The sequence below is a fragment of the Camelina sativa genome, chromosome 4, assembly GCF_000633955.1.
Source record: "Camelina sativa cultivar DH55 chromosome 4, Cs, whole genome shotgun sequence".
NCBI classification, from domain to species: domain Eukaryota; kingdom Viridiplantae; phylum Streptophyta; class Magnoliopsida; order Brassicales; family Brassicaceae; genus Camelina; species Camelina sativa.
Window position 1 is genome coordinate 20,739,231 of NC_025688.1, and position 23,467 is coordinate 20,762,697.

The 23,467-nt window shown below is 35.4% G+C and overlaps 7 protein-coding genes across 9 annotated transcripts in view; all 7 read right to left on the minus strand.

The window, feature by feature from the left end:
* LOC104781493 (UTP--glucose-1-phosphate uridylyltransferase 3, chloroplastic) overlaps positions 1 to 1,526 on the minus strand; it is a 6,108-nt gene extending 4,582 nt beyond the window's left edge. The window contains exons 1-3 of one of the 2 annotated variants that reach the window (XM_010506179.2): positions 626 to 1,523; positions 332 to 509; positions 101 to 250 (exon numbers count right to left, since the gene is read on the minus strand). In XM_010506179.2, the coding sequence (XP_010504481.1) occupies positions 101 to 250; positions 332 to 509; positions 626 to 1,365 (1,068 nt within the window). In that variant the 5' untranslated portion in view covers positions 1,366 to 1,523. Of the gene's footprint in view, positions 1 to 100; positions 251 to 331; positions 510 to 625 lie in introns of both variants that reach the window. The other variant, XM_010506178.2, reaches the window with a different exon arrangement.
* Positions 2,103 to 5,183, minus strand: LOC104781494 (probable inactive receptor-like protein kinase At3g56050). Its single transcript, XM_010506180.1, has 6 exons — positions 4,809 to 5,183; positions 4,638 to 4,701; positions 3,658 to 4,067; positions 3,333 to 3,523; positions 3,114 to 3,246; positions 2,103 to 3,022 (listed from the first exon to the last, which is right to left on the minus strand). Exons 1-6 carry the CDS (start codon positions 4,912 to 4,914, stop codon positions 2,427 to 2,429), a joined length of 1,500 nt encoding a protein of 499 aa, XP_010504482.1. The 5' UTR covers positions 4,915 to 5,183; the 3' UTR covers positions 2,103 to 2,426.
* Positions 6,901 to 9,763, minus strand: LOC104781495 (protein HOTHEAD-like). The gene is made up of 5 exons (XM_010506181.1): positions 9,640 to 9,763; positions 8,887 to 9,528; positions 7,911 to 8,314; positions 7,274 to 7,812; positions 6,901 to 7,170 (listed from the first exon to the last, which is right to left on the minus strand). The coding sequence occupies exons 1-5, from the start codon at positions 9,719 to 9,721 to the stop codon at positions 7,092 to 7,094; spliced, it is 1,746 nt and encodes a 581-aa protein (XP_010504483.1). The 5' UTR covers positions 9,722 to 9,763; the 3' UTR covers positions 6,901 to 7,091.
* Positions 13,689 to 16,322, minus strand: LOC104781496 (protein HOTHEAD). Its single transcript, XM_010506185.2, has 5 exons — positions 16,146 to 16,322; positions 15,380 to 16,024; positions 14,564 to 14,967; positions 13,927 to 14,465; positions 13,689 to 13,811 (listed from the first exon to the last, which is right to left on the minus strand). The coding sequence occupies exons 1-5, from the start codon at positions 16,228 to 16,230 to the stop codon at positions 13,730 to 13,732; spliced, it is 1,755 nt and encodes a 584-aa protein (XP_010504487.1). The 5' UTR covers positions 16,231 to 16,322; the 3' UTR covers positions 13,689 to 13,729.
* Positions 17,891 to 20,419, minus strand: LOC104781497 (protein HOTHEAD-like). Of its 2 annotated transcripts, none has more exons than XM_010506188.1 (5): positions 20,119 to 20,419; positions 19,377 to 20,018; positions 18,710 to 19,116; positions 18,087 to 18,625; positions 17,891 to 18,000 (listed from the first exon to the last, which is right to left on the minus strand). In XM_010506188.1, exons 1-5 carry the CDS (start codon positions 20,141 to 20,143, stop codon positions 17,958 to 17,960), a joined length of 1,656 nt encoding a protein of 551 aa, XP_010504490.1. In that variant the 5' UTR covers positions 20,144 to 20,419; the 3' UTR covers positions 17,891 to 17,957. The 2 variants fall into 2 exon arrangements, with proteins under 2 accessions (XP_010504490.1, XP_010504489.1); XM_010506187.2 differs by having other exon boundaries at positions 20,127 to 20,418.
* On the minus strand, positions 21,153 to 22,621 carry LOC104781498 (peptidyl-prolyl cis-trans isomerase CYP19-3-like). Its single transcript, XM_010506189.2, has 2 exons — positions 22,484 to 22,621; positions 21,153 to 21,933 (listed from the first exon to the last, which is right to left on the minus strand). The coding sequence occupies exon 2, from the start codon at positions 21,909 to 21,911 to the stop codon at positions 21,381 to 21,383; it is 531 nt and encodes a 176-aa protein (XP_010504491.1). The 5' UTR covers positions 21,912 to 21,933; positions 22,484 to 22,621; the 3' UTR covers positions 21,153 to 21,380.
* Positions 22,793 to 23,427, minus strand: LOC104781499 (probable methyltransferase PMT22). The gene is made up of 2 exons (XM_010506190.1): positions 23,238 to 23,427; positions 22,793 to 23,148 (listed from the first exon to the last, which is right to left on the minus strand). The coding sequence occupies exons 1-2, from the start codon at positions 23,393 to 23,395 to the stop codon at positions 22,965 to 22,967; spliced, it is 342 nt and encodes a 113-aa protein (XP_010504492.1). The 5' UTR covers positions 23,396 to 23,427; the 3' UTR covers positions 22,793 to 22,964.

The following is a 23,467-nucleotide window of genomic DNA, read 5'->3' on the forward strand; positions in this document are numbered from 1 at the left end:
TGACTAGTGCACATGAACAAATACAGTTGTTCATCCATTAAAATATTCAAATATAGACAAACCCACCAAGAGTCACTCTAAGTAATTAGTGAATATGTACCTGAAGATCTCTAATAAGTCCCTCCAACAAAGTTCGTCCACAATGAGCAAGCATTGCTGCAGGAAGGCATTCTCCTGTTTCTGTATCAACCAACCCTAATCTGTCGGCTGCACCTCCTAACGGATATATTTCACCTAAGTCTGGCAATCCCTAATAATAAAAACAACTTATAATCCAGAAACCATACACACCAAATTCCGTTAACTTCAAAAACCATAACACAATACTAACCTCAATTCCCCATAGAGCCGCCTGTGAGGCATACTCTTTCCTCTGAGTGAGGTCAAGAACGCTAGGAGTATGCATTTCTAAGTACTGACAACCCAATGATTCTTCAACTATATGTGACCGGCTAGTATTACGCCTCTTAGTTGATTGGTAAAGAAGCTCAAGAACCATAACCTGATATCTGACACACAATCATGCATGTCTCAGCAGTGTATACAATCCCAAAAACCAAAAATCAAAAACTTTCGAGGCATCTTCATCAAATTCCATGTACTAAACGAAGTTAAGAATTAGTACCCGATGATTCCTCCAATGCAGTCGTAGAACTGTTCAATTTCATCCAGAAACTTCAAGAACTTTCTGAAGTGAGCAATCTCCTCTGCACCTAAAACTGTATCCATCTCTCTTCTACCACCATTATAGCCGCTACTACTATTCACATCGAGCCGCTCAATCATCTCAACCAACGCGTAAAGTGCGTTCTTCACAGAACTTCTCACTGTATACTCCTCCTCCTCTTCTTCTTCTTCAAATCCTTCCTCATAATTCATACAAAGCGCGTGTTCTTGCCCCGCAGCGATGACACACTTAACGAGAAACATCTCTTCCGAATTCAAACCAAGTGAACCTAAAACCTTAGAAAACCCGCCTCGATTCTCGCTGAAGAATCGACGAACTCTGGGATCAGCGTCGATGACCGCGTCCTTCCGCCGCAAGTCCTTGGAGGAAACGTCTAGTTTCGATCGGAGAGACTTGAGCCGACCGATTTCCGATAAGAAATCGTCGGATTCGGGAGGAGTCGGTGTCGGATACTCAACAGGTACGGTGGACACGTGTCTCACCTGGTGGTAATTATTACATTGCTGGTGCTCGCTCTGCGGATACTTCGAGAACAATGACGAAGAAGAAGAAGGGAGGGAGAGCAGAGGCTTTCGGAAATGCAGAGAGGTGAAAGAGGAAGGAGACGTGGAAGTAGTGCGGAAGTGGAAGAGAGAGAGGTGATTCTGGTGAATAGGAGAAGCTTGAGGATTAGCCATGGCGGGTTGGTGAAGATGGATGGTTACAGTAGGAGAAGGAGGAGGAGGAAGGGGTTTTGAAGAGAACCCCAAGGAGGGATAAGGAGAGATACTCCGAGCATATACCCACCCTATAGATCACTACTGTACGATTTTGCTTCTTCTTTTCTTTTTTGTCTTTGTTTTTTTTTTTTATTGTAAAATAAAAAAATATAATCCAACCAGCTTCCAAGGATTTGATTGTGTAGACGATGTGTGATTGTCGCGTGTTGCAATCTGTAATCCGACGGTTCAGACGACACCGTTTGGATTACACCGATGGGCCATCTTTATTTGTTCATGTCGACTCACACAACATTTTCCTTTTTTTTTTTCCTTCATTTTTAACATATTTTGTGACACAAGAGTCACAGCGGTAATAAATATTTAACTAATAAATGCAAAACGATAATGACAAACTGAATTACATATGATTACTAGCTACGAATTACGATATCTTGCATGTGGATTAGTATTACTAGCTACGATACCTTACAATTGCATGTGGCATAATAGGTGATGGAGTGTTAAATTTGCGTAGGATAATCGGCAAATTAATTAAATTGTTAATTATGCATTGAATTTACTGAATTCGATTCTTAAGACTGCAATTTAGTGAGAGATAGTATATCAAATTGTGAGTACCATCTTCAACTAAATTATTTGACCGAGAAAAGCTTCTGAAATATATAATACTTTGGTCGGTTTTCTCTAAAAGATACTCCAGAAACTGATGATTTCAAGATTTAAAAGAACGTAGTAACTAATTTACAAACACAGTAACCACCATCCACAATTATGCACACCAAAAAAAGGGGTCTTACCGTGAGACTCGGATCTGTTCTGTTTACTGACACATATAAGAGCAAATGGATCCATCGGATCTTTTTTTTATATAAACTAAGTTCCATAGATTTTATATATATAGATGAAAGTAGCCTAAAGAGAAGCCATGAGAGCTTCCAAAGAGACTCAAAAAACCTCACTCAATCTTCATATTAATACTTACAGATTTGTTGTGAAGCAGAGTAGTCGTCGTCTCTTCACGCTGTGGACAGCACTTCCAGCTCTGCCCACCAGAGAGCTGAAAGTTTTGGAATCGCATCGTCTGGTGATAACCCTGTGATCTCCCGTAATCTCCCTGTCACTTCCTTCATTGTCGGTCTCTGTTTCGGGTCTGCCCTTATGCAGCTTTTGATCACTTCGCCTATACTCTCAATCTTCTCGTCAAAACATTCCAATGTTGGATCCGCCATCTCCCTTAAGGTCTTTCCTCTCAAGAAATCAGCCAATCCAGTATCTATTGAGTCGCCTTTCCTAACCGACTCTGGGAGTTTTCCAGTCATCAATTCGAACAACAGCAACCCAAAGCTGTGAACATTGTCTTCTTGTGTTGTTTCTGTAATGTTTGTATCTATGAGTGCATTGGTGCTGCTTTCCGTCTCTGATGGGCCTTTTAGGTACCCGAAATTGAAATCTGCAATTTTGACTGCGTAGTCCTCTGTGAGTTGAACTGATGATGAGAGAAGACTGCTGTGGACTATAGGTGGTTTGAGCCCGTGCATATGGTCAAGACAATATGCTATGCCCATTGCTATTCTTAGCCGCATTATCCAGTCCAAGTGCTCTGACTCTTTATCTGCGCAACAAACAAATATTGTTTCCTATTTTAAATCGACAAACCTTACAGTGTAAATGAATCATATGACTAAAAAAGCTTATTTACTTACAGTGTAAATGTTCAAAGACTGATCCGTTTGATGCGTATTCAAAGACCAAGATCCTAGTGAAAGGTTCATCTTCTTCACAGTAGCCAAGAAGGTTGACAAAATTCTTGTGGTTTATCTTGGATAACAATTCGATCTGAAAAGTTCTCCAAAACAAAAATGATAAGGCAATATGAATCAAAATCCATACAAAATATAGGGGAACTGGTTGACTGGAAATACCTTCTTTCTGAACTGCATTTCTATGTTATTTGTCCATTCTTTGGCAGAGGCAGTAGCAACAGAAGCCACAGCTATCTCCACCCCAGTTGATAGTGTCCCTTTGAACAATGTACCAATGGGACAAGACCCAATGACATTACTGAAATCTTCACAGGCAGCTTCGATCTCAGATCTTTTGAGTTTGGGGACACCTGAGTAACCAAAGTTGCACATCATTAATATGGGAAGAAAATTGAGTTGCCAAGGACAAGCATGTCGATTAAAACTCAATCTTTCAGAACTAACAATGCCACTTAGTATAAGCGAGTAGACAAAGGCAATTTACCAGTTATGAACACTTTCTGAAGCTGTCCACTAAGACCTGTACGCCAAGGATTCACAGATTTCCCAGCCTTAGTTTTGAAAAAGAAGACACCAGTAGCTAAAAGGATGATAAACACAGCACCACCAAAGCAGCCAGCCACTATAGGAACCGAGTTGTTTGAAGAAGGTTTGGAGCTTTTTCGTAGGCTAGGAAAATTCACAAGGGGCACAAAAGGAGGTGGAGCGGAAACATGTCGTGCAGGAGGACTTTGTTGTGGCGGAGGTGATGTTGAGGATTTAGTAGTGGCAATAGGTCTCGGAGAAGATGACGGAGGAGTAACTCTTGCCACAGGGCGACCCTTGAAAGAATTCAAATGGGTGTACGGGTTACGAAAACGGCCAAGTAATTTCCTGTGAAAACCAACTGCTCTCCTACAAAAGAGAGAAAGGCAAAATGAAACTTGGGTATAAAAGGAGAAGAAATAGAAACATGTAACTTAATCAAGTGGGAAAAAATGATTATACCACAGCACTGCAGCAGTATCAAAGTAAAAAAAATCAAGCAAGTCTTGGAATAAAAATGCATAAATACACAGTGTCGGTGTTCATGTAGTAACACTCAGAAACAGTATTAGTTCACTCAGAAAACAAAAAACAAAAAAAATCTAAAAAGTAAGGTGTTGGTGTTTAAAAAAGTCATAGATCTACAAATACCAGCTACATTGATGTTGATGTTACAACCAAAATTCATGTTCAAAATCATGTTTTGCAAAACTATTCATTCTACATTGTGAGCAATCAACTTTAAAATTAGCTAAAACACTAGATTAGATCTTAGCAAACTCAGAAACCTAATTTGAAGAAGTAAAAAAACACCTAATGTATAAATCTGAAAAAAAAACCAACAAAGAGGTCTTCTTATCTAATATACTTAGAACTTACTAAATCAATCCAGCTGCGTTCAACAAACTAAAATAAAAGAAATCGAAAGCTGAAACTTACAAATCTTCAGCATCTCTATCTGATGACAATAGATCATTCGTCACGAATTCGAGAAAACCACCACCTGAAATACGAAATCGAAACAACAATCAGAAGGAGGAACTTGTTTCTATTTTTACTGGGAACCAAAAAAAAAAGTAAGAGAAAATAAATAAAAAAACAGTTAAATACCATGAAATTTCAACGAATAGGAAGAACCGAAGCTCAAAATCACCAGAAGAAACACGAGAGCACGCTTTTGAAGACATAATCGAACAAATTCCCAGTTCTCAGTCATCGTGTGAAGACGACGACAAGTGGAAGCAGGAGCTAACGCTACACGGAAGCTGTAAAAACCTAAGGCTCGATTTGAATCTGATACCGTAGATTCGAATAAGTAAATCAAAAAGTTAAACTAAAAGAAGAAGAAGGAGAAGAGAGAGGTATTGAGTTTTTGAGTTCGCATGGCGGAGGAGACGATTTGAGAGACCCAGAGGAGCAAACATGACTTTTCAACTTTCTTCCTTTTTTTTTTATTCTTTTAATGTTTTTAAAAGCGCGTGTCCCCGTGGTTTGGCCCAAATATTAAATTAAAAAGGATACAGACTACAGAGAGTAAAAAAAATTGCAATAACTTCTTCAAGTTGACAAAATTGTAAAAAATTTAAAACAATAACTGCTTTATTTTCTTGTGAACATAATAATATTCAACTGTATAATATAAGATGAGAGTAACATTTTTATCATTTACAGATTATTATAGATTTTTTTTTAAAATAAATATAGAAAGATATAGGAGAATCTATGGACCTGAAGATGCCGGAACTCAAAAGGATTCAAAAGAAAGAGGCCAAAGCCACCATCCCCACCGTCGAAAATGACTCTCTTTTTGATGTTAGCCCTATTGTGTTTAAATTTTAAAATGGTTTTAGGCTATTTTATGTTTTCTTATGTTTTTGTTTTAAAAACAAAATAAAAAGATAAACACAAAAATGTCCACGTAGAATTTGTCCTCTTTTTTTTTTCCCCTTATCAAAAAAAAATTGTCCTTTTTTGTTGTTAATGATGTGTTGGGGATAATGGAATGATTGAAGTTGAATGATTGTGTTTTTGTGGTATTATGGATTAAGAAAATGTGGAGTGAGTTTATTCTGATGACTGATTCAACGTGGAAGTGTTTTCCTTTTCTATTTATTTGTTTTTGGTTTTATTTGGCTTAGCTGTAGCTGTTTGTTAATTTTTTTCTTCGTTTTCAATCCAACTCTTTGCCATGTGGTCATAGTCATGGATGTAATGGGAGTATGCCCCATTTTCTATTATATAATTTTCTCTACCATTTCTCAGATATTTTTTAAGTGTATATAGAGAGAAGTGTCCCATAATTGTATTCACACCGCCCACGTTTTGTGGTGTGTTTATACGGTTAAATGGGAACATTTTTGTTTCGCCCCCACAATTGTAAAGAAGTGTTCCATAATCAATCTACTCTTCCACGATCTGTTTCTATACATTTAAAAAAAAAAAAAAAAAAAAATAAAAAAAAGTTCGACAAAATGGTTTTGTTAAATACTATGAGCAATCCAATCGGCTTGATTGAATGGATCCGAAGAATATAAATGGTTAGTTGACCATAACGGTTTCGCCGTAATCTGAAAGTCATCGGGGTTTTGATTGGACGAATCAAAGAGCAATCAGCCACTCATAATACTAGTAGTATTATTATTTACAAAATTCACCGCCATGCCTACCGCGTACGTACGTAATCTAACTTCATCCTTACGTAAGTTTATGCTGTCTCTGTTTCGATCACCTTTATACTTTAGTGCGTACTGATCTCGTTTTTTGTCTTGCAAGTGTATGCACTTTCATGGGAAACTTTGCTTAAAGAATATATTTGACAGTCAGACAGTGCTGCGGCATATAATACTTATAAACTAACAGCTTGATGGGCGCTAGGGATTTAAAAATATAATGGGAAACCTTAAAGATCAATGCATTAATTAAATTTTTCATTGACTTATTAAATGGAACAAACAAACCATGCATATGGCAGCTGTGTGTAAAAAGATTCAAAACCTTTGTATATAATACTCTTATTCTATATTGTACATTAGGGGTTTAATTAGGACCACATAAAAAATATTACAAATTAACATCTGAAAACTTTAAATAGTATAAACTAACTGAAGCTGCAATTAGTCACATGTTAGTGTTCATATGCATGTTATATTTTTTAATTATATGTTATTTTATGTGCTTATAATTTCTTAATTATACGATTCTTTCAAAACCTTACATGTTCTATAGAAACTTTTATAAAGATTAAATTCTATAAGTCATCATCATATATATGAACAGTGTGTACTTATGAGAAAATCTCCTCTCATACAAAGTATGTATCAATGTATGTACTTATCGAGTTCATCGTTTCATTTTTTTTTTTCTTTCTTATGTGGATTATCTGATTTGGGACCTCTACAATTCTATTTTAGTTGTTTCTTCACTATTTTCCTGAAAAGCCGCCCTCTCTCGGAGAATCTTCTGGCCCATATACCTACACTTTAGAACTCTCCAACATTAATCATGTCTAACATATATTGTATAAATAACTTGTTTGGATCATTTGTTTCGTTTGGTTTATGCATGTACATGTTTACCTTCCGAGCATCATGATTGTGGCTTGAGGATTAGTCCCCGGGGTCTTGAGAAACGTGGATGCATCAATGACCCTCAAACCATCAATCCCTAATACTCTGTAATCGTTGTCCACCACTTTCCCAACTTGACAACCTCCATGGTAATGATAAAGAGTCATCACTGTATCTTTACATAACTGTTTCAAATTGAACGTCGAGGTTATATGCCTTGGCCTCAAATTAATGGGAAGGAGAAGAATGAGATCCAACAGTCCACGCCCGGTCACTCCAGGGAACTTGTAGTTGGAGTATGCCTTCGAATCTATCACTTTAATCAAAGTACTAAGTCCTTCAACACAATTGTTCAAATCCTCTGGCTCTTGGTAGTAGTTGAATGTCACTGAAGGATTATCATCTGGATTTGTGTTCCGCAGCTCCAAGTGACCTCGCGAGAGCGGTCCATCCACTTTCATAACTATCCCACCGGCTTGTGCCGTCACGTTGAATCGAAAGTCCAAAGATTTGAAAAAGTTTGAGAGGGTTTTGGTAGGGAGTTCTATCTGCATATACATCATAAAAATAACACCTTAATTAATTAGTCTTGTGAATAACAGTTTTACATAATGTTTAGTGATATTAATTAATTGATTATATATACCTTATTGAGAAGATTTATAACACCATCGAAGAAGCTATGGGTCAAACTAATAGAGACACTTAACCCACTTAAACCTTCAATATAACTACCAAACTGTGGGATGCCCGCGATTTGGACAAGGGACACTTCTACTGGTTTAGGTGAAGGGACTAAAACAGGGTTCATGGTGTTATCACCCATTCCTTTTCCCACCATGGGGTGATCTAGGATGATTGGATTCACTCCATGGGCTGCAAGATGGGATCTTGGACCAACACCACTCAACATCAATAGTTGCGGGCTTGCGATTGCACCCGCTGATAAGATCACCTCGTTCATTGCGTCCTGATCCGCTAATTCTGCTGTGTGGAACACTCCATTTGCATCTCGGAATATGACCCCTTTGGCTTTAGGCTTTTGACTTTCTGTACAAAAAAAAAGTTGATCATAATCATAGGAAGGGAACAATGTGTGTGTTCATGTTCAACGAAGAATATACTGAGAAGGATGACGACGACCAAAATGAATGCCAAAATTATATGATACACTACATTACTTAAGAGTTAAAAACAACAAAGCGAACCATTGAAAATCATGATTTAGAATTAAGACTTAAGAGTAAAAAGTTTATAAGTACTTTCATTTATTTTAATTCTGTTATTCCAACTTTTTATTAACAGAATTATCTAATTTTATTATAATCAAAAGTATCTTTAAAAAAATAACATCTTTCTTATGTTATAAATAGCAAATAAGTGTTGTGTATATATTGTTAAAGTGGATTTTTTTTATATTGGTTTAAAATGTAGAATGATTCTGGTAGTAAATTTGGTTACGTGTAACACCATATATAAGTCTCTCTCGCTCGTCCTAACCCTCACGAGTCATGCCGTCTCGTTCGCCAATCTTAAACCTCTTAATTATGGAAACCCAACAAAAAAGAGTTGAGGGTGACTTTTAAATCTTGCTTGAATAGTCTCAATTATCAATCAAATACCTTTGGTAGTGAAGATGATCTTATGAACAGAAGCATGCAAGTAGACAACAATCTTGTCCGGATTAGCATACTCCAACAAATTTGCCGCCGTGTGTCTATGACCATCCTCGTCTATTATCGTACCGCCAATTTTCGTCCCATGAATATGTTCGTACGTAAAACCATTGTACGGAGTCACTCCAGCTTCCAAAAGGCCGTCTCTAAACGCCGATTGCCACCCCTTAACCTTCGGCTCGAACACCACTTTCTTCTCGACCCACTCGTAAGCCGCTTCGACCTCGTCTCTCTCCCATCCTGCTTCCGCCACGAAGTCATCTTCCGCACGTGAGTAGAACCCCGCGTTTATCACCGTGCCTCCGCCGAGCACCCGCGCGCGTGAGTTGAATACACCGTCTTGGGAGATGAAAAGCTGCGCCCATGAGTTTGGAGTTATGTTCAAGAGTGTGTTTACGAAGTTGTTGATGTCTGTGGCCGTTGGGTTGTCGTAAGGGGAACCACCACGTTCGAGAACTAAAACGGTAGCGTTTTGAGAGAGCGTTGCCGCTAGTGCACATCCGGCGGTTCCTCCTCCAATGACAATATAGTCGAAGTGAGACAACTTTGGTGCTAATGTTGCATCTTTTATAAAACTATAATAACCAGCTTCACGACAATAAAATAATAAACCAAAAAGAAAAGTTAAAATCAAACATATATACTATGAATAATTTAAAAACTCGTAAACGGAATGTTTAGTCAAAAGAATCATCGTACATTTATCGGAATAACACGAACCGTGGAAGATGAAAATTACTACGATAACAAAACGAAATAATCGGAATATATGAACATCCATGATGCTATAAAATTTTGACCGACTCCGAAAATATAACTTTAATTTGCTTAATTTGTACGTAGTTTTATCATTTAGGGCATAAAAAGACTAGAATTCATCCGCTTTATATAATGGCGAATTATATATACGATCCTCTTGTTCAGAGCCGTATATAAATTAACAAACAATATGAACCTTATATATGTCATCACGGTTACGGCATATTCTTATTTCGATTGTGATTTTTTGGCGTTTTCCCTTTTACCACTAGGCATGGAGTCCCCGCGATATCGCGGAAAACTCATTTTAGTAAAATATTTATTACAAAAATTCTTTAATTAAATTTATTTATTAAACTATTAAAATTCTTAAACTATTTAATAAAAAATTTAAAAACATACAATTTTTTTTTAAAAAATTCTTTATATTTTGTTTGAAAAATATACTTTAAAAAATAATCTTACCTTCACATATGATTAAATAAATAATTATCAATGCTACACAGTACACACATCAAATTAAACAAATTTTTATGATTAACTGCCATGAGATTACATTGCAGTCGTGTTATTTCGTTCGCTTTTATTCGTAACCTTTCGTTCACATCTTTTCAATGTAACCTTTTATCTGTATCTTTTTATAAATATTTTTTAACTTCTGAAAAAATGAATAAATGCAATCTACAGTCGTGTTTTCTCTTCTTAACCTTACAGTCATATTTTTGTATATTTTATGAACTATTACAACTTGTTCTCTTGTTGTCAAATATGATATGTAAATGATTATGTTTTTAAATTTCTTTCTTTTTGTTTTGTTTTAAATGATAAAATTATGAATACATTGTATATGACACTATAAATTTCTTAAATAATCATATAATAAATTACAAATATTAAAAATATTAATTGAGGACAATTCTTAATATGACATAGTGCTTTGTTTAAATTCATTTAAATTAATTATTTTTATATTTTTTAGCATAACTCAAACATATTTCTATTTCCAAAATCAATTTTTGCTGCATAAAAAATAAATATTAATATCACTATTCAGTCAATCAGTTAGAAAATTACCAATCCTCTCAAATTTGAATATAACTAAACAGAAAATTATCACATATTTTATTTACTTGAATCAAAACTCAGTTATATGTTCATATAAAAAGAATATATCTATTTTCGTAAAGGCAGCATTGTAAATGAATATATAATACAAACAACTATCGTTTTATAGATGAAACATATTTCTATATAAAACAATCTATAGTCATTAAATATTTTGGCAATTATAATAGATTATATATATATAGTTAATCCAATATTGAATGTATTTACTACTTATTTTTCTCCGCCTAAGATGCTGGTTAATTATCCTGAGTCACACATAAATAAATAATATAATAAATATTAGAGGGGAACAATAATAATTAAAACTTATAACAATAATATTTAGGTGTATGATGTAGCATCACAATGTGTGCGTCAAAGGAAGATGGTCGGCCAAGGACGATCGGGTTCATTGCTCTCACATGCTCCTCTCTTTTTTGGTAGTCAGAATCCAAAACCTTTTCAAACTTTTAAATATTTCATATTCAGTATCTTTTGTTGTTAAGATTTTAATTTGATTGTATTATGACTAGAACTAAATATACAAATTCCTTTAACCTATATAAAGTTGTAGATAAGTCTTTGTCGTCAAGATAGTTTATTGGACAATCATCTCAACCGTCAATTTTTCTGTTGATCACCGGTTTTCCATCTCCCAATAAACTGAATATTCCCAACAGTAGAAAATATGATATAACGAATTTTAATATTTTATTTTTATTTTTACCTCATAATCAGAAATTTTTTAAAAAAATAGAAAAATAGAAATCCATATTGTTTTCTATAATACAATTAGTTTTCTAATCAAAAAGCATGGAGTAGACAAATATATACTTGTGACCAAAAAAAAAAAGTCAAACATATAAGAGCCAATATGCTCTCATTTACTGAAAAACCAACATGAACCACATTTTTTAACAGCTAAAAACAAAAATTTTCGTTTGGATTCATACCTGATAACCCTCGATGAATAGATGGTTAAAGAGAGTATCTTAAAATTACTTAAACGAAAACAAAAAATTATTTAAATATATTTTAGTATTGTAGACACAACCATAAATATCAAATTTACCAAAAAAATTGCAACGGTTCATAAGATAAATCAAAAGTTTTAATGGTTCATTAAATAAACAAAATTTGTCATGGTGTAATTAAAAGGTTGCAACAATTCATTTCAATATTTTTTATTTATTTAAAACTAATAAATAATAATTTTATGAATATTTTATTCAAGTAATGTGATCTTAAATATTAATTATACCAATATTGTAATGGTTCAATTAAATGGCTAAAATATATTTTTTAATATATTAAAATTAATAATTTATGAAGATGTATACCTAGAGACTGAATTATAATTAAATATTACGACGATTAACAAAATATATCAAACTGCAATAAATTTTTATAGTGATGAAACATCATTTCTAACAAATTCTCTTTTAACTAATACAAATATAAAAAAAAAAAAAATTGAATACAATGATGAGAAATTATTTATATGTAGATTTCTAAAGATGTGAACATTTAATAGACACAACTGTTTGTAAAAGACACAACTCTATTCAACAGACGCAACTTTTGAGAGAGACGCAACTGTAAAAAAATTATGTCAAAAATAGAAAATTCTCTTTTAACTAATACAAATATAAAGAAATTTTGAATACAATGATGAGAAGTTATTTATATATAGATTTCTAAAGATGTGAACTTTTGAATAGACACAACTGTTTGTAAAAGACACAACTCTATATTCAACAGACGCAACTTTTCAGAGAGACGCAACTGTAAAACATTTTGTCAAAAATATATATAAAAAAATTTGAATACAATGATGAGAAGTCACTTATATATAAATTTATAAAGATGTGAACATTTGAATAGACACAACTGTTTATAATAGACACATTTAACGGATTCAACTTTTTGGAGAGATGCAACCGTTAAAATTTTCTATCAAAAAAAATATATATATTTTTAGAAAAGGTACGAAAAATCGCAAGTGTTGTTGGCATTTATTCAGATTGTTATTATTATATAGATTTATTTATCAACATGTGTGATAAATGATTTCGGATTCAAAAGGTCATCGTATTTATCTGGTCATAGAAAAATTGATGTCTTTCTTGAGAATTTGTGATATATGTGACAAAATTCTAATTAGATTTATTTTTATTTTTATATTTGGTTCTTTCAATAAAAAATATTACGACTGTGATCGCTGGGGGAGAATTGGAAATTCTCACTTTTAAAAGAAATCCCATTAGATAAGTTTGACAACAAATGTTTTATATTATGGTGGTGAGCCGAAGAGGAAAAGGAATTGGCTTACCATTTTAGCCAGTGATCGAGGACCTACATGCATGTACTATGGCCTTGTTCGTTTCCCACGATGCTGCGACTCCACCGGCAATCCAATTTTTACTCTGTAAATTAAAAACGATCGACTCCAATTACTTTAAAAAGAAGGATAGGTGTCGTTAGAATAAATAACGATAGTTTTAATGGCTTTAAAAAAAAGTAGCAACAGTTCCGGTGACACTTTTAAATAGTAAATATGATAAAGGAATTACTTTCTGCTGTTTGTATTTTTCGGATCGTTAACTTCGGTCGCAGCGTGTGGAAAACGAACAAGACCTATATAGATTGTAAATGAACTAATTAATCCTAAAACTCATTGTATCTATTAAATCATAGATTACCAAATTCGATTTCATATACTTTCATTCACAAAAATAAATTAATCAGAAACCTCATGTCATTTTTTGGTCATATAATATATTGAACACCGTCCCACAATTTGACATTAATTATTTAATTAAAAGCTCATAGTACACACAAGTATTTATCTTTTTTATATATATGGTTTTTTTTTTTTTGATAAAGAAAAGATGCTATATATGGATTCTTTGATTTAGAACTTCTACAACTCGGTTTTAACGGTTTCTTCTTCTTCTTTTCCTCGGATAATAGTCCTCTTTTGAAGAATCTTCTGCCCCATATACCTACACATATTTAGAGAACATGGTTGGATCTTCTATAGCTTTCGAACAATGATATGTAGAGAGCATGGTGGAATCATAAACATCTATTGATTTCTGCATATATGCGTTTACGTACCTTCCGAGCATCATGGTAGTGGCCTGGGGATTAGTACCTGGAGACTTGAGAAACGTGGATCCATCAATGACCCGCAAAGCATCAACCCCTAATACTTTGTAATCATTGTCGACCACTTTCCCTAATTGACAACCTCCATGGTAATGATATATAGTCATCACGGTATCTTTACAATACTGTTTTAAATCGAACGCCGAGGTTATGTGTCTTGCCCTCAGATTGGTGGGAAGGGCAAGGATGATATCAAGTAGTCCACGCGCACTCACTCCATCGTACTTGTACTTGGAGTATCCCTTGGATTCGATCACTTTCATAATGGTACTAATTCCTTCAACACACTTGTTCAAATCCTCCGGATCCTGATAGTAGTTGAATGTCACTGAAGGGTTATCATTTGGGTCCGTGTTCCGCAATTCCAAGTGACCTCTGGAGAACGGTCCATCCGTTTTCTGGATGATCACGCCCGCTTTTGCCGTCACGTTCAAGCGAAGATCCAGAGGTTCAAAAAACTTTGAGATGAGATGCGTAGGAAATTTTGTCTGCACATAAAACAATATTAGACAATATATATGGTATTTACTCTTGTGTACGTGTTATAACAAATTAAATAGCATGTGAGTGTATTAATATATTATACCTTTTTAACAAGTTTGAGGACACCATCTAAGAAGCTACGGGTCAAACTAATAGAGAGACTTAGTCCACTTCCACCTTCAATGTAACTGCCAAACTTGGTGATCCCAACGGCTTGTACAAGAGACACTTCTACGGGTTCAGGAGAAGGAATGAAAACCGGATTCATCGGGTTATCAGCCATCCCTTGTCCCACCATGGGGTTATCTAGGATGACCGGATTCACCCCATAAGCTTTGAGATGGGCCGCAGGACCCACACCACTTAACATCAATAGCTGTGGGCTCGCAATGGCACCCGCTGATAAGATCACCTCATTCATTGAGTCTTGCGTTGCCAATTCTGCCTTGTGGACCACTCCACTTGCATCTTCAAATATCACCCCATATGCTTTAGGCCTCTGGTTCCCTGACAACACAGAATTTTCGTACCCGGAGCAATAAAACAATTGTGTGTGCAATATTGTTTAATGACGAATGACCGATAATTAAAACAGACTTTAGTATAATTATGTATATCTCTTATTATGTTACAATTCAACATTTTAACTATGTTCTGGCGTAGTAAATATGTATACTATTAGCTCTTATATAAGACCTAAAAAAAAAAAACCTACATAAGTAGCAAAAAGTGTTAACTAAAAACCACAAGTTATGTTACACTGATGTCTAATTACGTATCAGCTACGTATCCTTTACATCTTTAATTTCTCTCCCTGCCCTAAACCCTCACGAGTCACTACTCCATCGCTTCTTCAATAAAAACTCATAAACCTCATACCATGGAAAAAAAAGAAGACATGTACTAGTATTAATTATACCTTTGGTAGTAGTGAAGAGAATTTTATGGACAGAAGCATGCAAGTAGACAACAATCGTATTCGGATTAGCATACTCCAACAAATTCGCTGCCGTGTGTCTATGACCATCCCGGTCAAATATCGTACCACCAAATTTGGTCCCATTGATATGTCCAAACGTGAAACCATTGTTTGGACTCACACCAGCCTCCAACAGCCCATCTCTAAACGCCGATTGCCATCCTTTAGCCGGCGGTTCGAATACCATCTTCTTCTCGACCCATTCATAAGCCGCTTCGACTTCTTCTCTGTCCCATCCTGCTTCCTTCATAAAATCTTCTTCCCCACGCGAGTAGAATCCCGCGTTTATCACAGTCCCTCCACCGAGCACGCGCGCGCGTGAGTTGTAGACGCCGTCTTCTGAGACGAAGAGCTGCGACCATGAGTTTGGAGTTACGTCTAAGAGCGTGTTTGCAAAGTTCCCAATGTCTGTGGCAGCTGGATTGTCGTAAGGAGACCCACCGCGTTCGAGTACTAAAACGGTGGCGTCTCGAGAGAGCGTTGCGGCTAATGCACATCCGGCGGTTCCTCCTCCGATGATGATGTAGTCGAAGTGAGACAACGTTGGTGCTGATGTTGCATTTTTCATAAAACTATAGTTTCCAGCTTAAAGATAACCAAAATTTTCATAAAGTTAGGAATTAGTATTAGCAACAGAGATAACCGGAAAACAAAAAAGAACAACATAATTGAATGGTTGGTTAGTAAGGGGAAGTAATTATTGTACCTTCATCGCAATAACACCATGAATCGTGAAAGATGAAAACTGCGACGAGTATTAAATGAAAAAATCGGAAAATATGAAAATCCATTTTAGTGTAAGATTATAGATTTGTTTTGTTCTTTTATCTTTTTGAGGCAAAAACCAGTGGTTTTTATAAACAAACCCAAGAGAAGGATCTCATACTTTTTCGACTAAGTTTTAGTTTCAGCCTCTTAATTTGCTGGCACCTTTACGTCCATAGATTATAGTATAATTACTAGGATTTAATCCGAGGTGTACCGCGGGACAATATTTTTAATTTTAAAATTTTAATATTAATATTGTATTTATTTGTTATTTTATTATTATTTTATTAATTTTAAAAATATAAAATTTTACAGGTATTTGATATAAGTATTCAAAGTATAAGATTTTTGTAGTGTTTTCAAGGTTTTAACTTGTGTTGCATATGTATAGTCTAGTAATATATTTATCTTGTGGTACACATCTAAAAATGTTTAAAAAAGAAAAACAATTCCACTTAACTCTCTATATGGGATTAATGCTAACCCGTCTCACCAAAATTAAAATAAGTTTTTGCAAAAAAATAATAATCAAAAAGTTTTTGCGTAAAAAAAATAATCAAACATACCGTGTAACCATGTCTTTTTTGACTGATGTGTGGATTTTCATTACCTGAAATGATTAAAACAGCATAGTAAGATTCATGTGAATAATAAAAGAGAAAAATAGAAATTATGTTTTTGTGTGATTCTTACAGTGCCAAGATCAGCTCCAAGGTTTCCGCAGTGCTGCTTGAAGGACTTTCACTTGCACCCTCCACGCCGTCTTGTAAGGACGGACATCTCTCAAAAAACTAAATGTTGCAGTCATGTCTCTTTTAGATATGAGGTTGTAGATGTTTTGTATACTTTTTGAAGTTGATATTTATATATCTAAATATGCTTGATGAAGAAAGAGTCTTTTATCGAGACCAATAAAAGCGAAATTTAATTGTATTCCATTTTTAGTTGTTTATATTATTACCAAACAATATTCAGTTTCTAAATAAAATATATACTGATTTAAATGTATGTCTTCTTGCTAAATTTAAATATTTGTGAATATTGGTTTTAAAACATTCTAAAATTGGATTTTCGGTTTAGGAAATTTATTAATGTTAATATAATTATGGAGATTGTAAACTTTTGTTATGGAAAATCTGTTGTATGTCATTTAAATTTGAGAGATTCTAGCATCCATAAAAATAGTTTTGGAGATTTAATGGGTTAAAAATTTATTGGGTAGAATTGTTTTTGGAAAAATGGGAATGTATAGATGTTGTTAAGATTTTATGGCAATAAATGTATCAAATGTTGGTCAATTTAAGAAAGTTTAGTATTTGAGTTTCTCTGCAATGTTATTTATGGAATTGTTTTAGGGATTAGTGTTGTAAATAAAACAAATTAAATAATCAAACCTTCAACGGCGAATTTCAAAAATAATAATATAGATATTATTATATATCTTACATGTTAGACTTTGTTTTTATTATATAACAATTAATATATATAGTTAATGTTACCCCACGGTCCTTATCATACACGTTTTAATTGTATCCATATTTTTTTTTTCCAACCATACATCATAATTCAAAGATTTTGTTATCCTTTTCGGTTCCTTTTTAGTTTCTCTGCATTTGCATGAAGAAATGACCAAGCTGCACAATTGTCCCTTTGAAAAGAAGACCTAATTTGTAGAATTGAAAAGAACTAAATATTTTTTTCCTTAATAATGATTTTTTAGTATATTTAAATTTTAAAATCTCATGTTTCTTCAGAAAGCCGTCCTCTCTCGAAGAATTTTCTGACCCATATACCTACACATTACAATTCTCCATAAATTTTACAATTAAAACATATTTATATCATTTGTATCGATTGGTCTTTGCATGTGTTTACGTACCTTCCGAGCATCATGATCGCGGCCTGGGGATTAGTCCCTGGAGACTTGAGAAACGTGGAACCATCGATGACCCTCAAAGCATCAATCCCTAATACTTTGTAATCATTGTCGACCACTTTCCCTACTTGACAACCTCCGTGGTAATGATATATAGTCATCACGGTATCTTTACAAAACTGTTTTAAATCGAACGCCGAGGTTATGTGTCTTGCCCTTAGATTGGTGGGAAGGGCAAGAATGAGATTTAATAATCCACGCCCACTCGATCCAGGGTACTTGTACTTGGAGTACCCTTTCGATTCTATCACTTTAATAATGGTACTAAGTCCCTCAACACATTTGTTCAAATCTTCTTGATTCTGATAGTAGTTGAATGTCACTGAGGGGTTATCATCTGGATCTGTATTTCGCAACTCCAAGTGACCTCTCGAGAGCGGTCCATTCACTTTTTGGATGATCACACCCGCTTTTGTCGCCACGTTCAAGCGAAGATCCAAAGAATTTAAAAATGTTGAGATGGATAGAGTACGAAGTTTTGTCTGCATAAGAAACATTATACAAAAATAGGATATGGAATTAGTCTTGTGTTATAACAATTTCAAAACAAGATTAATTGATTATACCTTTTTAACAAGATTCAAAACACCATCTAAGAAGCTACGGGTCAAACTAATAGACAGACTTAACGCACTTCCACCTTCGATATAACTACCAAACTTGGTAATCCCAACAGCTTGTACAAGAGACACTTCTACGGGTTCAGGAGAAGGGATGAACACCGGGTTCATCGGGTTATCAGCCATCCCTTGCCCCACCATTGGGTGATCTACAATGACTGGATTCACCCCATGCGCTGCAAGATGGGCTGCAGGGCCTACACCACTCAGCATCAGTAGCTGCGGGCTCGCAATGGCACCAGCTGATAAGATCACCTCATTCATTATTGAATCTTGCGTTCCCAATTCTGCCGTGTGGTACACTCCACCTGCATCTTGAAATATCACCCCATATGCTTTGGGCCTCCCATTACCTGTCCAATTATATTAAAATTAAATATTATAACCATGCTCTAGTCAATATCTAACAATAATGTCTCTCCTTACTGCGTATAATATATATGCTTAAAAAGACGTATTTTCAACTAACAAACACAAATGATTAAAAAAATAAAAGTTTGATTACGTGTAAGCTACGTCTCTCTCTTTTATTGGTTTCTTATTTTTTGGCCAGCAACGTCCCTCTCTCTTACAAAAAAGAACTGTATTTTATAATCAATTAATAGTCAAATACCTTTGGTAGTGAAGAGGATTTTATGGACAGAAGCATGCAAGTAGACAACAATCTTATCCGGATTAGCATACTCCAACAAATTAGCCGCGGTGTGTCTATGACCATCCGGGTCAAATATGGTACCACCAATTTTGGTGCCAACGACATGTTCGTACGTGAAACCATTGAAAGGAGTGACTCCAGCCTCTAAAAGACCATCTCGAAACGCCGATTGCCATCCTTTAACCTGCGGTTCGAAAACCACTTTTTTCTCGACCCACTCGTAAGCCGCTTCGACCTCGTCTCTCTCCCATCCTGCTTCCGCCACGAAATCTTCTTCCGCACGCGAGTAGAATCCCGCGTTTATAACGGTTCCTCCACCGAGCACGCGAGCGCGTGAGTTGTAGACGCCGTCTTCGGTGACGAATAGCTGCGACCAAGAGTTTGGTGTTGTGTTCAAGAGTGTGTTTGCGAAGTTACCGATGTCTGTCGCGGTTGGGTCGTCGTAAGGGGAACCGCCGCGTTCGAGGACTAACACGGTAGCGTTTTGAGAGAGCGTTGCAGCTAATGCACATCCGGCGGTTCCTCCTCCAACTACTATATAGTCGAAGTGAGACAAATTTGGTGCTGATGCTGCATCTTTCATAAATCTATAGTTTCCAGCTTCACGAAAACATAAGTTGGAGATCATATCAGTATACTATAGGTATAACCGAAAAAAAGAAATCATAAGTTGAATGATTGATAAAATTAGGAAACTAACAATTGTACCTTCGTCGGAATAACATGAGTCGTGGAAGATGAAAACTGCGACGAGAATAAAATGAGATAATAATCGGAAATTATGAAAATCCATTACAGCGCAAGATTATATTTGTTGAACTGGTATAAGAAAGATTTAACTGCTTCTTTATCTATTGGGGCTAATGAAAAAAAAAATGATTATGTCCATACGCTATATATATAAGACAAAGTCTTTTGGAGTATAAACAACATTTTTTATAAAGAACCATATCTCTCACGGTTATGGCAAAGTCTTATTCGATGGTGGCTGGCTTTGGCTTCTTTTGTTTTCTGGCACATTTAAGTCCAAAGATTATAGGGAGTACAATATATATTCCATGCTAGATTTTGTCCTTAAAAGTGAAGAGGCTGCACATGATCCTTAATGTAAGCGGACCTAATTTGTTGACTTGAAAATAAATACATCTTTCTTTTCTTAATACTAATAATGAAGCATTCTGACTTTTTCTCTCATGCAATTAGTCATTGGTTTCGTTATTATGATGGGCTGGTGGGAGTCTGACTTTTAGTAACAAAAATAGCATGAATTGCAATGACAAACTGGTGGTTGGAGTTTTTAAGCTGAAACTTTAACTACAAACGGAAACTAATCAAAGAAATGTGAGAAAATACTTGTTTTCACTGGATAAAAAGAACAATTCCCACATGACCATGGCAGAGCACGAGGAGATCAAACCATCAATAACAGTAATGTAAGCATGAGACTTTTTGGTAGTACCGGTGAACCAGATGGCCGCGGCGATGGAATCTGGGACGGAGGACTCGTAGTATCTCTCTAGATCCGGCAAAAGCGAAAGACCCCCTAGTCTTATCTAGTTATATGCATGTATAAATCCGCCCATTTTGAAAAGTCAGCAGTTCTATAGCTTTCAGTGAAAGTCGCAAGTGAATCCCCTAAGAGAGTTGAGAGAGTTTGGCTTATACATAACTAATACCAAAACATGAAACAGTTCATCATAATAGATTGGAAAACTTGAAAAAACCAAAACCAAATGACTCAATAAAGAAATTTACCATTATTATCATCCATCCATCCACACTCATACATAGTTTTTTTATAAAAACTTAAAAGGATGAATCACTTACTAAAAGGTTCATATGATAATTGTCATAACCTAAGTAGTAGTGCTTTGCATATAGCAATTAGATTGATCTTAACTATCTCTGATGCTGCAGTCTCCACTTCACAACAGTCAAGATCAACCCAAACGTGTTTAAAACTTACGAACTTGGGTTCTTGAGCTCACCACAATCTTCAATCACAACTGGTTCAGAAGTATTTCCCCTGTCAGATCCAACATCCTCCATTGCCTTCACCACATTGTAACCATCAACAACTTTCCCAAAGACAACGTGATTCCCATCAAGCCACGATGTCTTCTCAGTGCAAATGAAGAACTGAGACCCATTTGTGTTTGGACCAGAGTTAGCCATGGACAAAATCCCTGGACCAGTGTGCTTCAACTTGAAGTTCTCATCATCAAACTTAGCCCCGTATATCGATTCACCTCCAGTTCCATTCCCACGGGTGAAATCTCCACCTTGGCACATGAATCCTGGGATGATACGGTGAAAGGCTGAGCCTTTGTAGTGTAATGCCTTCCCTGCTTTCCCAATTCCCTTCTCTCCTGTGCACAAAGCACGGAAATTATCAGCTGTTCTTGGTGTTACATCAGCGAATAGCTCCATTACAACACGCCCTGCCTTCATCTTCCCAATCAAGATGTCAAAGAAGACTTTTGGGTTCGCCATTTTCTCTCAGGTTTCACTAATCCTGTAAATAACAAAAGTTATGATTCAGAAACTCAAACTATGAACTAAACCATGGATCTGAAGCTCAAAACCCTATACAAAGATCACTTCCTATATAGACTCTTCTTCATTCCAACACAGCCACAAACGCAACTCAAAAAGGTCTCAAATTGTTCAAACAACAACAACAATGGTGTGATTCTATTATTGCCTGATTCACTCAATTCAAAGGAATAAACTGTTCAGAACTGATCCATATCGAACTCATATGAAACAACAAATCATGAAATCAAGATATAAAAATGTCACACCCATCAAATTGTCGATAAGAAAAGATAAGTTCTTATAACACAGAGATTATTTTTAAATCCCAAATGGATGGTTTTTAGAATATCGCACAAATATTGAGCTCGCAGGCGTTTTTGATTATACGTTATCTGCAAGCCTTCGATATGTGCTTCTACGCAATACAAAACCCCCCAAAATTGAAAAAACAGAGAAACAATTGGATTCATCAAATGAAGCAGAATCATAAAGAAAACATGAAAAGGGTTCACCGACAAATCAAGTACCTTTGCAGATGAAACACACAAAAAAAGTTCGTCTTCTCAACGCGTCCGTAGATTTAACTTCGGCGATGCGAGTGAAGATCTATATAACGGCTAGGGTTTTAACTAGGGCTTTTGCTTGTTATGAGACAGAGAGAGAGCTATGTGTTCTGTCGTTTTTGTCCTTCCCTAACAGGCTCATCATTAAGCCCATATTACGATTCAGGCCCATTATTAAAACTACCGTCCAGAGACCCAACAACCCATATTTGATTTCTTCTATATCAAGTAGACAAGTATGAACAATCAAAACCTAATCCTAAATCAAACATATTAGAGAAAAAAAGATTTGTATATAAAACTTCAATTCTTTTGAAAGCTTAGTTAATAAAGAACACTTTGTCAAAAATAATTTCGCCTTTTAGATTCATTCCTATACTTTCCAAGCCAAAATTACGCTTCAACAAAATTAAGAACAGCGTTGCTCAAAACGTCAAAGAACTCTTCACGGACGCCACGAAGACTTGACGCCAACAAGGTATTTGCCTCTGTACACATTCGTTGACCATCGGAGAGATAAAAGAATAGGATTTAGCTTCTTCAACATTTCAACTGTGTCTTGCACCACAAGATACCCTCCTGGTCTTACTATTCTGTCTATTTCCACTACCACCTCCATCAACTCACACCTGAGAAAATCCAAAACCCCATAGTTAAAAACAACATGTAGTTTTGTTCTGGATCCAAACACACGAAACCAGTCCAGTTCAATCTTTACCTTTGAGAAAGATTAGTGAGAAGGAAACTAGAGTGCAAGAGATCATATGATCTAGGGTATGTATTGAACGACTCACACCAATCATGGTATATCCCGATCAAACCTCTATCGAAAATTGTTGATAAGGTGTCTTCACCAGCCACAGGAATCACATTCATCACCCAAAGAGGTTTGTTTATAAGAGCAGCAGCAAATCTGAAAGCAAATTATGAACCAAGATGAGTAAGCAA

Excerpts from the sequence above, each read along its gene's own strand:
- LOC104781495 (XM_010506181.1), bottom strand. The coding sequence starts at position 9,721 with ATGGATGTTCATATATTCCGATTATTTCGTTTTGTTATCGTAGTAATT. Across the intron at positions 9,529-9,639 it reads TTCGTGTTATTCCGATAAAT|CTGGTTATTATAGTTTTATA; the intron begins GTACGATGATTC and ends ATTGTCGTGAAG. Across the intron at positions 7,171-7,273 it reads ACAATCATGATGCTCGGAAG|GTATATGGGCCAGAAGATTC; the intron begins GTAAACATGTAC and ends TCTAAAGTGTAG.
- LOC104781497 (XM_010506187.2), bottom strand. The coding sequence starts at position 20,211 with ATGGATTTTCATAATTTCCGATTATTATCTCATTTTATTCTCGTCGCA. Across the intron at positions 19,117-19,376 it reads AATCCTCTTCACTACCAAAG|GTAATGGGAGGCCCAAAGCA; the intron begins GTATTTGACTAT and ends ATAATTGGACAG. Across the intron at positions 18,001-18,086 it reads GCGATCATGATGCTCGGAAG|GTATATGGGTCAGAAAATTC; the intron begins GTACGTAAACAC and ends TGTAATGTGTAG.
- LOC104781498 (XM_010506189.2), bottom strand. The coding sequence starts at position 21,911 with ATGGCGAACCCAAAAGTCTTCTTTGACATCTTGATTGGGAAGATGAAG.
- LOC104781496 (XM_010506185.2), bottom strand. The coding sequence starts at position 16,230 with ATGGATTTTCATATTTTCCGATTTTTTCATTTAATACTCGTCGCAGTT. Across the intron at positions 14,968-15,379 it reads TCTCTTCACTACTACCAAAG|GGAACCAGAGGCCTAAAGCA; the intron begins GTATAATTAATA and ends CTGTGTTGTCAG. Across the intron at positions 14,466-14,563 it reads TCCTCAAACTTGTTAAAAAG|ACAAAATTTCCTACGCATCT; the intron begins GTATAATATATT and ends TTTTATGTGCAG.
- LOC104781499 (XM_010506190.1), bottom strand. The coding sequence starts at position 23,395 with ATGAATGTGATTCCTGTGGCTGGTGAAGACACCTTATCAACAATTTTC. Across the intron at positions 23,149-23,237 it reads CTCACTAATCTTTCTCAAAG|GTGTGAGTTGATGGAGGTGG; the intron begins GTAAAGATTGAA and ends GGATTTTCTCAG.
- LOC104781494 (XM_010506180.1), bottom strand. The coding sequence starts at position 4,914 with ATGACTGAGAACTGGGAATTTGTTCGATTATGTCTTCAAAAGCGTGCT. Across the intron at positions 4,068-4,637 it reads GATAGAGATGCTGAAGATTT|GAGAGCAGTTGGTTTTCACA; the intron begins GTAAGTTTCAGC and ends TCTCTTTTGTAG. Across the intron at positions 3,023-3,113 it reads AGTCTTTGAACATTTACACT|ATAAAGAGTCAGAGCACTTG; the intron begins GTAAGTAAATAA and ends TTTGTTGCGCAG.